Source organism: Scleropages formosus, chromosome 10 (assembly GCF_900964775.1).
Source record: "Scleropages formosus chromosome 10, fSclFor1.1, whole genome shotgun sequence".
Classification (NCBI taxonomy): Eukaryota; Metazoa; Chordata; class Actinopteri; order Osteoglossiformes; family Osteoglossidae; genus Scleropages; species Scleropages formosus.
Genome location: NC_041815.1, coordinates 3,596,027 through 3,613,041, shown reverse-complemented (window position 1 = coordinate 3,613,041; position 17,015 = coordinate 3,596,027). Strand labels below are relative to the sequence as shown.

The 17,015-nt window shown below is 40.7% G+C and overlaps 2 protein-coding genes across 2 annotated transcripts; both read right to left on the bottom strand.

The window, feature by feature from the left end:
- Positions 1–1,724: 1,724 nt before the first annotated feature.
- LOC108941368 (olfactory receptor 52B2-like) lies at positions 1,725–2,669 on the bottom strand. Its single transcript, XM_018764062.2, has one exon. The coding sequence runs from the start codon at positions 2,667–2,669 to the stop codon at positions 1,725–1,727; it is 945 nt and encodes a 314-aa protein (XP_018619578.2).
- Positions 2,670–14,123: 11,454 nt separating this feature from the next.
- Positions 14,124–15,101, bottom strand: LOC108941384 (olfactory receptor 1J2-like). The gene has a single exon (XM_029255519.1). The coding sequence runs from the start codon at positions 15,099–15,101 to the stop codon at positions 14,124–14,126; it is 978 nt and encodes a 325-aa protein (XP_029111352.1).
- Positions 15,102–17,015: the final 1,914 nt, after the last annotated feature.

The window sequence follows — 17,015 nt, the reverse complement described above, 5'->3', positions numbered from 1 at the left end:
GATTGCATCCGAATCCGAACTTCTGTTGACATTACACACTTTTTGTATTGTTCTCTGAGATGTACGCCGCTTTGGGAAAAAGCGTATAGTAAATCAGTAAATGTAAATGTACTGCAGATAAGTGTGTACTGGGGCCCAAGACCACAGTTAAGTATGCACAGGATCTAAAAAACAGGATGTCCTGAAGAATATTCTGCTCACAACACTTGTGATTGACAATGAATGAACAAAAAAGAAACAAGCATCAGCAAAAGGCAGTGACATCTAACAGTTGTCTCACTGAAACTGCATGACTATATCTGCCCTGGCCACAAACTCATCCAGGCTTCCCCTTTACTGGCAACAGGAGCTATTTCAAGCTCTGTTGGTTATTTGGTCATCTTCTCTCCGGTATTTGCTCCAGTCTCTGCTCTCCCAGCTGCCACCTTCCTATCAGCTAAGGTTTGTTTCAGCCATACCTTAAAATCCAACAGTATTTCCTGCTCCTCCAGCTTACTAGGACCCTCCTAGGGGGCAGATGATATTGTAATCGTTAGAGCTACTGCCTTCAGATCCAAAGGTTGCAGACTTGAACCCCACCTCTGGCTGTAGTACCCTTGAGCAAGGCACTTACCCTAAATTGCTCCAGTAAAAATTACCCAGCTGTCTCAATGGGTAATTCATTGTAACCCGAACATTGTAAGTCTCTTTGAAGAAAAGGATCAGCAAAATGAATAAACATAATATAGTTGACAGTAGGGGGTGCGGTGGCGCAGTGGGTTGGACCGCAGTCCTCCTCTTCGGTGGGTCTGGGGTTCGAGCCCCACTTGGGGTGCCTTGCGACGGACTGGCGTCCCGTCCTGGGTGTGTCCCCTCCCCCTCCGGCCTTACGCCCTGTGTTACCGGGTAGGCTCCGGTTCCCCGTGACCCTGTATGGGACAAGCGGTTCTGACAATGTGTGTGTGTGTGTAGTTGACAGTTATAATTGGATTATTGGATTTCCACCAACCTTAACATTTTCCATTGACATTTCGGGTTCCCAGATATTTAGATTTTGCCCAGCGTGGGTGAGGCTTAGATGTTTAGCTGCTCAGTACCTTTTCTTGGTTTGGTTCCAATACCCAGGTTAAATGCACACTGCAACCACACGTCGCCTGTGCTGTCCCTTGGGCTGTTACAGGAAGATCCCATGTGGGAAACACAGCGCAACTGACCCAGAATGAAAAGACGTGAGGTAGTGGGTACTATTCCACTTTTATTTTTGACAATTTAAACAGAAATTTGCTTAAGTAGTTTATCAGCACTAACAGTGGATAACTACAAAATACAAAAAAAAACTGTAACCAGAAGCTTGATTTCCATATTCCCATTTTGACCTTCTCTCTGGACCATTTAATGCTCCCTGTATGCTGTCTCAGAGTCAGGATATTAAAGCATCCACCCAGATCCAAGTAAATCAAGGAGCTAGCAGTTTGAAAAAGGCATGAACATCTCTGCATGAAATAATTTACTTAACAATTTCAAGGTATTTCTTGTTATTTTCAGGATATTTATAGTATGTTTTTGCCAAATACATATTAATTGCATTTAGATAAGCTCTAAATATTATAATATATAATTCCAAGGTCTTGCTCGATGTAATGAAATAGATGCCATGTTATTACTTATTTAGCAACATTTTTTTTTGTCAGTATGTGAAATATTTGCTAGTAAAAATTTGTAAAGATATGAAATATAGTGGCTTATCATATGTGCACTGTTCTCTTGAATCTTTTGCTCAAACTTTCCTTCACTTCTTTAGTCCTTAAGCAGTAAATGAGTGGATTGACCATTGGAGGTAGCAGACTGTATAACATGATTATGGCGATGCGCAAATCGGTGCTGAATGTAACTCCCACGTTACTTGCCAAAATAACAAAACACCGAGGGACAAAGTAGAGGGCAATTATGATAAGTTGGGGGCTACAGGTGGAAAGGGTTTTGAGGCGACCCTGAGTGCTAGCAATTTTAAAGACTGCCACAATTATGGCACAATAAGAGAATATGATGAAAGCCAAAGGTGACAATAGCACAACCATAGCAAAAACTAAAGCTGGAAAAACATAAGCAGATCTGTCAATACACGCCAGTGCTGTGACTGAACCATGATCACAGTAACACTGAATGATTGCTTTGGACTTACAGTATGGCAAGGGGTATGCTCTTATTACCATCATCAGCGAGAAGCTTGTGGCCACCACACATGAAGCGATGCTGAGAATCAAAATAGTGGAATTTGTCATAACTGTGGAATATCTGAGAGGGAAACAAACTGCCACAAACCTGTCCAGTGCCATAATTAGTAGTATGAAGGCATTTAATGTTCCAAAAAAATGTATGAAGTACATCTGCAGAAAGCAAGCAGTGAATGAAATGGTTCCTGCCTGAAACCAATACCTGGCGATGATCTTTGGCAAAGTGATGCTACTGTACAGCACATCAGACACAACTAAGTGTAAGATAATGAAATACATGGGTTTGTGCAGGTTCCGGTCTGTTACAAACAGGACTAGGAAGATTGTATTTCCCACTAAAGCAAAGAAATAGACCAAGAAACAAATAGTGGCAATTAGGCTGTCGTAACTGGGATGTAGTCCAGGAAATCCTATGATGAAAAACTCTGTTATAGAGCTGTGGTTTCCCTCCACCATGTTGACTCTTCAGTCTGACGGCAATCTGGAAAAGCAAAATAGTACCTTTTTTGATAAATATTCTTTATAACTCAATTCTGTGATTTCATTTGATCTTTCCTGCATAATATCGAAAATGTACATTTATAGAATATCTCCCCTTTTGTTTATTAATTCTCAGTATGGTTCCTTTAGCCAGTTACTTTATCTATTAATATGGTTGCTTAATCAGCTAGAGAAGACAGAAGGTGAAGATAAATTGAACAATAAAATTCTCATACGGAAAAAACACCAGAATAAAGTTGCGAGAAAAAGCTTTAATGCTTTTGGAATTATCAGTATTTCTGCAAGAATGGCTCCTCAAATGTGATTTGACTTTCATCTGAATCACAATAATAAATAGTCTTATTTAACAAACAACACACAACATTTTACAGAAAAATAAGCAAAACAATACACATAAATCAGCATCTATTTCTCGTTCACAGATAATACATCTTGTCTTTCAATACAGGTTTTCCTTGCTTACCAGGCCCAGTTCCTTTTACCCCGTTAGGTAGTAGACTGTAATATATGGAGGTCAAAATGCTGTTATTTATTATGGGAAAGTAAATAATGTATTCACAGACAACAGCTGATTTTTATTTAGTTGACTGAAAAGTGGTATTATTCGCAACATGGTGGTATAGTGGGTTGTGCTGTTGCTTCATAACTCCTGCACTGTGTGTTAGGCTATGGATTCAAATCCACTTCTGTCTGTATAGAGTGTGCATATTCTGTCTGTACACCTGTGCATTTCCTCTGGGTGTTCAGGTTTCCTTCCAAAGCCTAAAATCATACACCTTAGGTGAGTTGATGAATCCCAATTGCCAATTGTTTGTGTTACACTCCAGTGTTTACACTTACATTTATTGATTTAGCTTTTGTCACTTTTCTCCAAAGCAACAAACATCTCAGAAAACAATACGAAAAATGTTTCACAAGGCTGTATAAATAGGAGAATGATTGTGTCACGCCCCCGGGTATGAGCCAGGCAGCTGCACCTGCGTCCACTCAGGAAGTCCGGGCATAAAAGGGCGTGGACGCGGATTCTTGCAATCGCCTTGTGCTTTGCAGTCTCAGCGTTCTTGCCATTAGTGCCTTGCCTGTTTCCTGTTCCTGACCTTTGTCTGTTTTCCTCGACCACGACTTGGATTACCCCGTTTCTGACGTTTGCGCTTCTCAGACCTTCACCTGTCCCCGACCTTGATTTCACCATGTCCCTGGAACCTGGTTGCTTGAATAAAACTCACCCGCACTTGGGTCCTCCACTTACCTGCCTCCAGTGTTTGTCCCTGACAGATTGCAGTGTAGTGTAGTATATCTACTGATGTAAAATGCCAAACATGTCAGCTACATACTAATTAAAAATAACTCTAGGTCACTCTGGAGAAGACACAAACTTGGTTTTTAAATCTGATTATAAAAATACAGTTTTTAAAGTAATTAAATGCTAATAGAAAAATCACTGAGCATGTACAGTATTTAGCACTGCAGACCTCACTGGTTAAAATGGCCAAAATAATTTTGATAATAATTTTGTCACCTCATTAAAATTACCTTGCTTTGTGTTTCCTTTGATGCTCTTCAGAAATTTTCATCAAAATAATCAATCAGCAAATTTACATACAAAAAAGTTTCATTCTGAATTGGGTTTTGCTTCACAGTTACACTTTTTCTCCAAAAAAAGAAAAATCAAAAAGTAGAAAGTAAAAAGAACATTTCTTTTCCCCTTGCACAGTAAATATGTCTTCATTTGATTGCTCTGGAAAGTGATCTATTTAAATATTCTTGGTATGTTCATTGTCATGACCACAACCTTTGGGAATAAGTTCTGTCAACACGTGACCTATTTGAGCACTGGCCACAAGAGAGATAATTAAAATGGTCTGTTCTTCACATATTAATGATGACAATAAAATTAATGTGATGTACAAAAATATGACTTCAAAGAAAAATGGTGCATCTCTAAAAAAGCAAAATGTATGTATAGCTCTAAGAAGGCTATGGGAATTACTTTCCGCTGGAAATGTTGTGTACACAGTATCTTATTGAAGCTTGGTTTATGTCTGCTTTTCAAATAATCTGTGAGGTATTACAGGTATCCAGAAATACTACTGGAAACTTTTTGTAAGACATTTCATTAAATAGTTTAAGTGGACCATTTAAAAAAATAAAAAGAAAAAGACAGTGCCTTACCGTGATAGTTACATCACAGAGCAGCCACAACAGTTCCTCACATATTTACACGCTACAGGGAACGCAGCCTCCATTTCCGGTGGTTGATAAATAGGAGTGGCATGGTGGGCCAGTGGGTAGCAGTTTGGCTTCACAGCACTTGTGCTGCTCAGGCATGGATTGAGATCTGGCCCAGTCTTTCTGGAGTTTGCATGTTCTACATGTGCTGCTGTGGGTTTTGCTCCAAAGATATATATTTTGGATGAACTGGGGAAACAAAACTGCAGGTTGTGTGGGTGTATGGCCTCCTTCCAATGGGCTGGTGTCCCTTGTAGCAGGTACTCTAACTAGTCTTGCACCCTATACATACAGGATAGGCTCCATACAAAACCGTGGTCTGTTTCTGTATCCCTCCATCTGCTGGTGGAATACACTTTTGTTTACTCTGAGTTTTACAACAACTTGAAGAAAAGAGTCTGCTAAAATAAATACTGTAAATGGAACTGAGTGATTGCTGTGAGTCAAACTGGATTCCACAGCTCTCACCTCAACCATCAAACTCCAGTTTCCATAGTCATCCAACTGATTCAGAGATGAGAGTGTGCAATAAATCAATGCAACAAAAGCAGAGGGTGCAGTTTATTTGTACACTGTTAATTTAAAGCTTGGGAATTATAGAATATATTATAGTGCTATAGAATGCTGTAGAAAATGACTTCAGGTGTTATTAAAATTGCAAATGGAAGTATGATGCAGTAATACACACACACACACACACACTTTCAGAACCGCTTGTCCCATACAGGGTCGCAGGGGAACCGGAGCCTACCCGGCAACATAGGGCGTAAGGCCAGAGGGGACACACCCAGGATGGGACGCCAGTCCGTCGCAAGGCACCCCAAGCGGGACTTGAACCCCAGACCCACTGGAGAGCAAGACTGTGGTCCAACCCACTGCGCCACCGCACCCCTGCAGTAATACATTAAGCCCTCTAATTTCATAATGTCAAAGAAGAACAGCAGTCAGTTATTCTCAGATAAACATTTTTTAATGTATTGTAGTACTTTTTAATTGTTGTAGTATGATTTTTACTAGTTTTCTATATTCAGGGCTGTGAAGAACAGACTAAGGACCTGTACTCAGGAACACATATTTATTCATACTCATATTTCAAAAAAGAGACTCTCAAAACCTCAAATAATGAATCAGGGATTGAAATGAAGGCAGAGCCCAGTGACTTGCTAAGATGACTTTTTATGTATTAGTGTGGAAAAGGGTTCATTTGTCAAGAAAAGCTGAGATACTGTGAGCTAAGACTCCATATGAAATTTCAGGTTGTTTTCAGAAATTAAAATGGTTTATAATGAGTTTGATATTTCATCAGTATTGATGTTTTTGTTTTTTATGCATCACTATTTAATTTGTCACATGTAGTAACCCATTTGGCTGTGGTATGATGGCATGAAAGCTCCATTAGTCACAGTGTTCTGCAGTTCAGTACATCTTAGCGCCGGTCTTCAGCATGTAACTCCTCGGCTAAAAGTTGAGTGCCACTCTGATTCTACTCATACACATCATACTGAACACAATTTGTATTTTTTAGGTGTCATTTTTCTAATAAGCACAGAACTATATAAAACACAGCATTTTAAAATTTTAACACATTGCATAAAATAGCAATATTGTTGGGTTGTATTGGCTAACATGCCTGTAGAAGAAGAATTTTTGCAGAAAACCAGAAACATTGACCACTCACTGCCATGTCGGGGTGGTTTTCCCCATTGGATGACTGACAGGCGTGTTCTAACTCAAAGCATCACACTTTTAAGGCTTTATGGGGAAGAATGTAAGAGAAGGCTCCAACTGACTGAAGGCTCATGAGTTGAGTTTCGGAATAACAGGAACAATTTACTTTAGGCCTTGGCCTCAGAACAGTGGAATAACTCTACCCCTGCAATGATGAGGTTGTGGAAGTTTACACATCTGGTCTGCATATATATTATGGGACTGAATAAAGTTTACAATCACATGACCTGTGTTTATGGAAAGTGTTGTGTTACAATGGGGTGTTAGGGCTGCTGTTGTGTACCATTAATTCCTTACATTTACACAGTAAGAGTTGTGTTTGCATTCTCACGTTTAGGTCAGTTTTATTAAGCCACTGATGCGAATGTCCTAAGGCAGGGATCTCCAACCTTTTTGTGAGTGAGGGCTCCCTGAAGGGATAATATAGTTTAGAGGGCTACTTGTTTGATATACTCAAAAAATATAATTTGTTATAAATATAATAAATATAAACACAATGGTGCTTTTTTAACTTTCAATTAACAACATTATGTCAAAGGGATAATAAAATATCTTGATATCCTGGCATGAAAAATATTAATGATTTCTCACAAGCTGTTTTAATATTTTTTATTAAACAATCAATCCCGGAAAATATTCCAAGAAAATTTATTGAAATATGAACATTTATAATTTTTTCTTTCACATTGCACTGAACACATTTCTCTACAGACTCATCATACTGAATGGAAAACCATTTGCACGAACCTAAATCTTTCTCCTGTTGCTTTGTTACATTTGCTGACATAACCGTGACTCGTCTTGCAATTGTGTTCACCCCAAGTTGAACATTGGAGAGTGCAGACATGATTTCATCTCCATCCTTGTGATCTTTAAACAGTATGTTCACTATCATAGTCATTGTTCCTTTGGCAATTTCACCATCCGAGAACGATTTTTTGTGTTTGGTCAAAAAATGAGCAACCCTAAATGAAGCTTCGGTTGCAGCCTGTGACTTCTTAGCCGGTCTGGTAAAAAATGATTGTTGCCTGCTTACTGGCGTCCCGTCCTGGGTGTGTCCCCTCCCTCTCTCCAGCCTTACGCCCTGTGTTGCCGGGTAGGCTCCGGTTCCCCGTGACCCCGTATGGGACAAGCGGTTCTGAAAATGTGTGTGTGTGTGTTGCCTGCTTAATGTTGCTTTCAACTCCTTAACTTTTTCTTTTCTAAGTGATTTACCTGGTGGATAACAAACTGCTATTGAAAGTCTTGTGGATTGTGGTGAAATGTCTCTCAGCTATGCTAGCGCCACAGATGAGGCATACACTTTTGCCTTTGACATTTGTGATGAGAAATTCTGTCTCCCACTCCTCGTTAAAGTAATACGTCTTTTTCTTTTTTGCAGGACCTGGTGCACCATCAGCCATAATTAATCCTTCGTTGTTTTTTTTTGGGGGGTGCGGTGGCGCAGTGGGTTGGACCGCAGTTCTGCTCTCCGGTGGGTCTGGGGTTCAAGTCCCGCTTGGAGTGCCTTGCGGCGGACTGGCGTCCCGTCCTGGGTGTGTCCCCTTCCCCCTCCGGCCTTACGCCCTGTGTTGCCGGGTAGGCTCCGGTTCCCCGTGACCCCGTAAGGGACAAGCGGTTCTGAAAATGTGTGTGTGTGTGTGTGTGTGTGTGTGTGTGTGTGTGTGTGTGTGTGTGTGTGTGTGTGTGTGTGTGTGTGTGTGTGTGTGTGTGTGTGTTTTTTTGTTATAGTTGATTTCACCTTGTTTATGCCATCAGCTCACTACCGCCTCAACTCACAGAATAGCCTATGAGAAACGTATGCTACGTACGTTAATAACATGCGTAAACTTCTAAATATTTAAATTTTTTAAATGATGATTTTATTTGATGTTTTAATATTATATGAAATGTTAACGTAACACTCATTTTTAGTAAGTATAATAAAAAAACTAAAATCAATCATTAAAATTGAGACTACTTATAGAATGTGCTTGGCGGGCAACTCACAGACTACATGTGGGCTACCAGGTGCCCGTGGGCACCATGATGGAGACCACTGCCCTAAGGGGTGTCTAGTCTCCTCTTCCAGTCACGATATTCATGGACAGGATATCAATGTACATTTGGGGTTTGGAGGTTGGGGTTGCATTACTGCTGTTTGAAAATAAGGAGGCCAGAGACTGATCTCTCATTTTAACTAGTCTAAAATAGTTCAAGTTTCAAGTTCAAGTTTAGTTTATTGTCATAGGTACAAGTACCATGTACAAGTATCATGAAATTCTTCCTGAATGTTTCTCTACAGATTATGGACAAAGACAGAGACAATAGAAGTACAAAACAGTGACAATGACAGTGAGTAGTGCAACAGCAATATCAATAAATAATGGTAACAGTAATAACAATAATACCAGCTGTCAACCAGAGAACTCAGAATGAGAGAATGAGAATGCTTAAAGTGGCAGTATAATTTACCAATGTGCTTGGGAGGAGCAGTCCAACGCCAGTTACTAAAGGTGGCACATTGGTTAGCGTTGTATCCTCTTACAGCAGTGGGGTAAAAGCTGTTCCTGTACCTAGCTGCGCGGGTTCAAATAGACTTGAGCTGCTTTGCAGACGGCAGAGAAGAGAAAAGTGCCTGTGCGGTGTGACTATGATCTTTCATGATGCGTATCATCTTTCTGAGGCAGTGCCGATGATTCCCTGAGCTGTTTTGACCACCCTCTGTAGGGCTTTCTTGTCCTGTATGGAGCAGCTGCCACACTAGGATGTAATACACCCTGTGAGGATGGACTCCACAGCACACCTGTAGAAAGTAGTGAGGACTGTAGTGGGCATCCTGGCTTTCTTCAAACGCCTGAGGAAGTGGAGACGTTGATGGGCCTTTTTGATGGTTGATGCTGTGTGCTCAGTCCATGTGAGTTTAGCAGTGAGGGTGATCCCTAGGCATCTGAAGCTGTTGACCCTTTCTATAACATCCCCTCCTATGTAGATGGGTGCATGAACCATATCCTGTTTCCTAAAGTCAATCACCAGCTCCTTAGTTTTACTGACATTAAGAGACAGGTTGTTGTCCTGGCATCACTCTCCCAGGAGCCTCACCTCCTTTCTGTAGGCTGTCTCATCGTTGTTGGTGATCAGACTCACAACTGTGGTATCGTCAGCAAACTTTATAATGGTGTTGGAGCTGTGCATGGACAAACAGTCATGTGTGAACAGGGACTATAGCACTGGGCTCAGGACGCTTCCCTGTAGAGTGCCAGTGTTGAGGATCAGTGGGGAGGAGGTATTACTGCCAATCCGCACACGTTGGGGTCTGTTGGTGAGGAAATCCAGGATCCAATTGCACAATGTGGAACTCAGTCCCAGCCCTAGTAGCTTCTGGATCAGCTTGGTTGGGATGACAGTGTTAAATTCTGAGCTATAGTCCCCAAACAGTAGCTTTGCATAGCAGTTTTTATTACCCAGGTGAGATAGAATGGTGTGAAGTGTGTGAGATATTGCGTCTTCAGGGCATCTGTTGTGGCAATAGGTAAACTGCAGTGGGTCCAGAGTGTCTGGGATGGTGTCCTTAATGTGTCCCAGCACCAGCCTCTCAAAGCATTTCATTGCAATTGGGGTCAGTGCCACTGGGCGATAGTCATTAAGGCAGCTCACTTTGTTTTTCTTAGGAACGGAGATAATGGTGGTGTTTTTGAAACAGGTGGGTACAGTTGAGCTTTTTAAGGAGCTGTTAAATATGTCCGTGAATACAGCACCCAGTTGTTCACTACATGTTTTTAAAACCCGCCCTGAAATTCCATCCGGACCAGCAGCTTTGCGGATGTTGATACGGCTAAAGGTTTTTCTCACTTGTGCTACAGAGAGGGTGAGACTGGCGTTATCATGCAGCACAGTGGGGATCCGCACCGGAGGGTCTTTGTTCTCGAACTCGAGGTGGCTATAAAACACGTTCAGTTCGTCAGGGAAAAATGGGGTGGCACCTGTTAATTTTCCCATCTATGGTTTATAATCTGTTAATGTTTGGATTCCCTGCCACAGCCTACGTGCATCTTAAATGCAGTTAAACTCAGATTCCACCTTCCTGCTGTATTCCCGTTTCGCGCTGGCAATGGCTTTGCGAAGCTCCTACTTGCTCTTCTTGTACGCGTCCATGTCTCTGGACTGAAACACGCAAGTTCATGCGTGGATCTTATTTCGGATTTCAGCGGTTATCCACGGTTTTTGGATATAGTAAATATATTCTTTACTATATATTATATTTTCTGTATATTCTTTACTATAGCAAATAGTAAAGAATATGAAACTTAAAACTAGGAGGGACTGGTACACTGTAAGCTTGTTTGATGTGATTGATTTGCAGCTTGTTATGACACCTCAATCTCCTCATCACTGTCATGGCAAACGCAGGAAACCAGGCTGAAAGACTGAAATGCAGGTGTGTTTATTTGTATAACATGAGTTGTATTCACCATGTCATGCTATTCCCCCGGCGCGCTTGCATCGGACCCAAGTGTGGGGCACAGGACGTTTGGTCAACGGGCGGTTCAGTAGACATTGTTAGGGAACAGGCAAAGGGTCACCAATGTATAAACAGAATTCAAACAGGTTTATTCAAGAACCGTAATCCAAGAAACAGGCGAGTGATCAGGCAAACCAGTGAGTCAGAGACGAGGAGCAGGGCGAGGAACGAGACTAGGCACGCAAGTGATCAATAAGGCTGAACAAGGTTCTGCATCGGGCTGTGTTCCGCAGCCCCTTTTTAAGCTTGTGCTTGCTAATTCGAAGCAGGTGTTCCCTGTTGCGCAGCCGTGAGGGGCGTGACACATAATCACACAGTAGAGGGTTGGAGAGGTCTCGGAGTGTTTGTGAGGTGTGTGTCTTCTCAGGTTTAGGTTCTACAGCCGTGTGTCTGACCAGTTGCTTTTATACTCCGTCTCCGGGTTGAGGCACGGGGTGATTGCAATGGTCGTCAGGCTTGCAGTCAGGACGCGGTCAAGAGGTGACAGTGACAATCATCTTTTCTGGACTCACTTTTCCCATGATTTCTTAAGTTCATTAAAATGTGTAAATATTCATGTTCTATAACTTTGATATAACTGTTAAACAACGGATAAGCCTTCATGCAGCTACTCATGTAATCTAATGTAAATGTTTTAAAAAATGTATCAAGAATGGGATTAGGAATTGTTGATATTCGGATAAACTTTTATGCAGCTACTCCTGTGATGTACATTGGTTCATATAACGGAAAGGGACAACTAACTGTACTTAAGAATCACGTCTGCAACTATGTCTCTCTTTCTCTTTATGTAATGCACACACTGTATCTTCTATCAGATGCCCGTCGCTTTGGAGAAAAGCATCTGCTAAATGAATAAATGTAAATCTAAATGTCATATCCTGTAGTAATATTATCTGAGAATAATATATTATTCCACAGGGGTGTGGTGGCGCAGTGGGTTGGACCGGGTCCTGCTCTTCAGTGGGTCTGGAGTTCGAGTCCCGCTTGGGGTGCCTTGCGGTGGACTGGCGTCCCGTCCTGGGTGTGTCCCCTCCCCCTCCGGCCTTACGCCCTAAGTTGCCGGGTTAGGCTCCAGTTCCCCGCGACCCCATATGGGATGAGAGGTTCTTAAAATGTGTGTGTATTATTCCAAGTTAAGGTTTCTTAAAAACAACAGGAATGTTTTTTTTCTGTATTTAATAACATCCACTATTGAATTATTATCGGGTACTGTGACGCAGTGGGACTGGGTCCTGCTTTCTGGTGGGGCTGAGGTTCAAGTCCCGCTTGGGGTGCCTTGCGACGGCCTGGTGTCCTGTTCTGAGTGTGTTCCCTCCCCCTCTGGCCTTACGCCCTGTGTTGCCGGGTCAGGCTCCAGCTTCCCGTGACCCCATCTGGGACAAGCGGGTCAGATGATGTGTGTGTGTGTGTGTGTGTGTGTGTGTGTGTGTGTAGGTATGTGTATCTCTTTCTCCTCTTCCTCTATGTATCTTTGTAATGCAAAAACTGTATTTGCTAATAGATGCACATTGCTCTGAAGAAAACCAACCAATGTCTACAGGTGCAGGGGTGCGGTGGTGCAGTGGGTTGGGCCAAGTCCTACTCTCCAGTAGGTCTGGGGTTCGAGTCCTGCTTGGGGTGCCTTGCGATGGACTGACATCCCATCCTGGGTGTGTCCCCTCCCCCTCTGGCCTTACGCCGTGTTGCTGGGTAGGGTCCGGTTCCCTGTGACCCCGTATGGGACAAGCGGTTCAGAAAATGTGTGTGTGTGTACGTGTGCGTGTGCGTGCGTGTGCCTACAGCTGCTTGTCCTGAGCAGGGTTGAGGCAAGCCAGAGCTTACCTGGCTGCACAGGGCCACAGGGAGAGGGGAGACACTGTGGACAGGATGCCAGTCTGGGCAGGGCATGCCAAGCAGGGCTCAAACCCCAGACCCACCATACAGTGGGCATGGAACAAGCCCACAGCGCCACTGCACCTCCCTGCTTTGGAGTAAAGCGTCTGTTAAATAAATAAATGTAAAGGGTATGAGACAGGTTACTGCCTGAACATCGAAGTGCTACATTTCTACTATTACTGTGATGCTTTGGATAAAAAAGTGTAAAATGAGTAAATATTTGACTTTATGAGTAGCATATTACTGTCTAAAGCTGCTCTTGACTATAATTTTTTTTTTTCCTAAAACCTGAAGGAATGCTGTTTTTTAGTCATCTCAAAATGAGAAGGTAGCACATTTAGTTTGGGCACCATTTTGATTGATTTTAATATTTGCAACACTTTGTAAAAAGTGGGAACATCATACACACTGTCTGAAACTACTTGTCTTAAGTGGGGTCGTGGCAAACCAGACCCTAACCCAGCAACACAGGGCGCAAGACTGGAGGGGGAGGAGACACACCCATGACAGAGTGCCAGTCTGTCACAAGGCACCCCAAGCAGAACTCGAACCCCAGACCCACCAGAGAGTGGGCACAGGCCAAACCCGCTGCACCACTGCAGCCCCCGAGATCAGAACATTTTATTGCATATTTATTGGTGGTTGAAAGTGGCTTTTGGCATGCTAGTGTACAATTTCATGAAAATATCATAGAGGACACACCTTTTTCAAAAAACTGACATAATATTTTTCACAGTTCATCCACCTATACATCTTCTACATATGTAATCACTGCATACTTGGGGGAAAAAAGGCTGTCACAGGTTAAAAGGTAAATTTCTTCAGCAGTTTCATTCTTAATTATAACTGCAAAAATTTCTATGATGGTTTTCATCAAACATTACAAAATGTGTTATTCGGTAATTACATTCATGTACATTTTGAAGTACTTTAACATGAAAATACATGGACAATCACATTTGCTTGGATTAACTGTAAACATTATTAATGTGCAAAATGACTGAGGCAATCCAGTTATTCCAACATGTTTCTGTAAAGCATAAACAAAACACAGCTATAGCTAACCTATTTAGTTATTTAGAAATAGTACAAACATGTGTGTTTTGTATATCTACCTGTTGTCTTTTAAATGTTCTGATCAAACTCTGTTTAACTTCTTTAGTCCTGAAGCAGTATATGAGTGGATTGACCATTGGAGGAAGCAGGCTGTAAAACACAATGATGGCAATGCGCAAATCTGTGCTGAATTTAATACCCACATGAGCAGCTAGATACACAAAACACCGTGGGAGATAGTAGATAGCTATTATGATTAGCTGAGGTGTGCATGTGGAGAGGGTTTTGAGGCGGCCTTGGGTGCTGGCAATTCGAAGTACTGCCACAATGATGGCACAGTAAGAGAATACAATAAAAAAGAGAGGTACCAGTAACACAATCATAGCTAAAATGAAAGCCACAAAAGAATAAGGGACCCGGTCTGTACAAGCAAGCGTTGTAATTGAAACATGATCACAGTAACATTGAATGATAGTATTTGATGCACAGTAAGGCAAAGGATATGCTCTCAGTAATGGTATCAGGGAACCTGGTTGAGAGATCAGCCAGGCTGTGATGCAAAGATAAAGAATTCTGGAATTTGTGAGGATTACTGAGTATCTGAGAGGGTAGCAGATTGCTACGTATCTGTCTATAGCCATTATTAATAATGTGAAAGAGTTCAGTGTTCCAAAAAAGTGCACAAAGTACATCTGCACAAAACAGGCATTGAATGAAATGGCTCCTGCCTGAAACCAGTACCTGACAATGATCTTTGGTAAAGCGGTGGTGCTGAACAGAACATCAGACACTACCAAGTTTAAGATGATGAAATACATGGGTTTGTGGAGATTCTGGTCTGTTGAAAATAGTATAAGAAATACTGCATTTCCCAGTAAAGTGAATAAATATAGCAAGAAAAAAATGGTGCCCATAAGACCATAGTTGCTGCTCTGAAGTCCTGGGAATCCCACAATGAAAAAATCAATTACAGAGGATTGGTTTGCAACAGACATCTTAAACTGGAATCCTCTGAGAGATGAAATTCTGCAATAGACCATTAAAAAGTTTTATTGACTGTTTTGTTTTTGGATCTTAAGTCACTTCTGTCAATTCAACACAGAAGCTACAAACACACAACTAATCTCTGGATTCAGGTGCTAGTTTGGGGAAAAATGCAGAACAAGAATTTCTAAATAAAAAAAAAAAAAGGAAGTTAAACAAAACCTTTTAGGACAGGGTAAAATGGTACACGTTTTCATAATTTTAACACATTGCTAAAATAAGGTATTGAAAAATACTCACCTATGTAAGAATAAAATCAGTTGTCTATTTGAAAGCTCCAATCATTTTATGTAGCTTTGAGATTTACTGTAGAAAAATTGAGTCATTTCTCAGCATTTCTTGATTTTTTTGTATTTTTTCTGGATAATTTTGTTTTGTATCACAGTAAGCAGCAGATTATTCGGTTAGTATATTTAAAGAGTTTTGCACAACAGTTACGTAAGTAACATCTAATAATGACTACATATTTTTGTTCTATTTCTTTCAGTCTCTTGCCTGGCTGTTTCTTTCACTCAAAACAACACGCACTGTTTAACTTATTCACTAAAGCTGGATAGGTTTACTGAAGCAATTATAGCATAAGCACCTTTCTTAAGGATACAACAGTAATTTCATACACTAAAACTTGAATTTCATAACCTCAGTTTCAAAAACATCAGTAACTGCTACACTAATATCTACCTTTCTGGAATGGCTGTGTTATCAGTACAATACAGCTATTGCATTTTTGGAGATCATAGTTTCATTGAGCATCATGGGCAGTGTAAGTTCATAGTTAGTAAATCTTCCTTTTTTAAATGATCAAATAGTTATGGGATTAACATTAAAAACAAAGTTTTCTAGTGTTTTTGACGAATTGGCTTTCAGGCTTGCATTATTTTGTAAGTTTCAAAATAGAATTTAGTGGATAACAGTACAGAGAAACAACATGGTAGATAATATTGTACAGAACTGTTTGTAATTTTGATTCCTTATATATGTATGTGATGGTCAAATTATTTTTATTCTTTAAACATTTAATACAAACATCTTGCATATAACTGAAATGCATAATGATTTTGGAATAGTACTACCTTCCCTTATTGTTCTTTGCTGCTGTCTAGAAAGATCCTTCACTCCCGTATGAGATATTGCTTTAGAAAAAAACAAGCCAATAAAACCTGCCATTGATTAAGAAAGTATCATATTTGAATATTATACTTACCTTTACATTTGCAGTTGTTATTCTGCAAAGCACATTGGCCTTTGCCTTTAGCGAATTACAATAAAGATGCCTTTCAGACTGGTAAAAAAAGCCTTATTTAAACAATCTTGCTTTGTTCATTGAGCTGTCCATAACCTTTGGGAACGACTTCTGACAGCATGTAACCTCAAAGAACATTGGCCACAAGAGGAATAATTAAGATGGATTTTTGAGAGATTTTTTTTTTGAGGGGTCAAAACAATACATATACATTTGACACTGTTGCATAAATCAATAACTGCAGAAAACTTTTATCTCTGAGAAACCAAAATAGATGTATTGCTTAACATCAGTTATGTCATTTTATTCTGCAGAGAGTTATGCATGCAGTACTTTCTTTTAGTGTGTCTGCACCTACTCTTAATTAAGTCTGATGGATGTTATAAGCATTCAAAACCACTACTGGACACATCTTTCAAATAAAAGAGGACAGCGCTACACAGTACACGAATAGATATTTTTTTATACTTTTTGCTTTTTCTTCAAAATAAAATTACCCTGGAAAATGACTTAACATGGAGCAGATGACCATAACAGCATAATAATGACTTTTCTTTTTTCACCTTTTTGTGATATTTCCCAGGCAGCACTGTGCAACAATGTTTTGTGACAACTGAAAAGT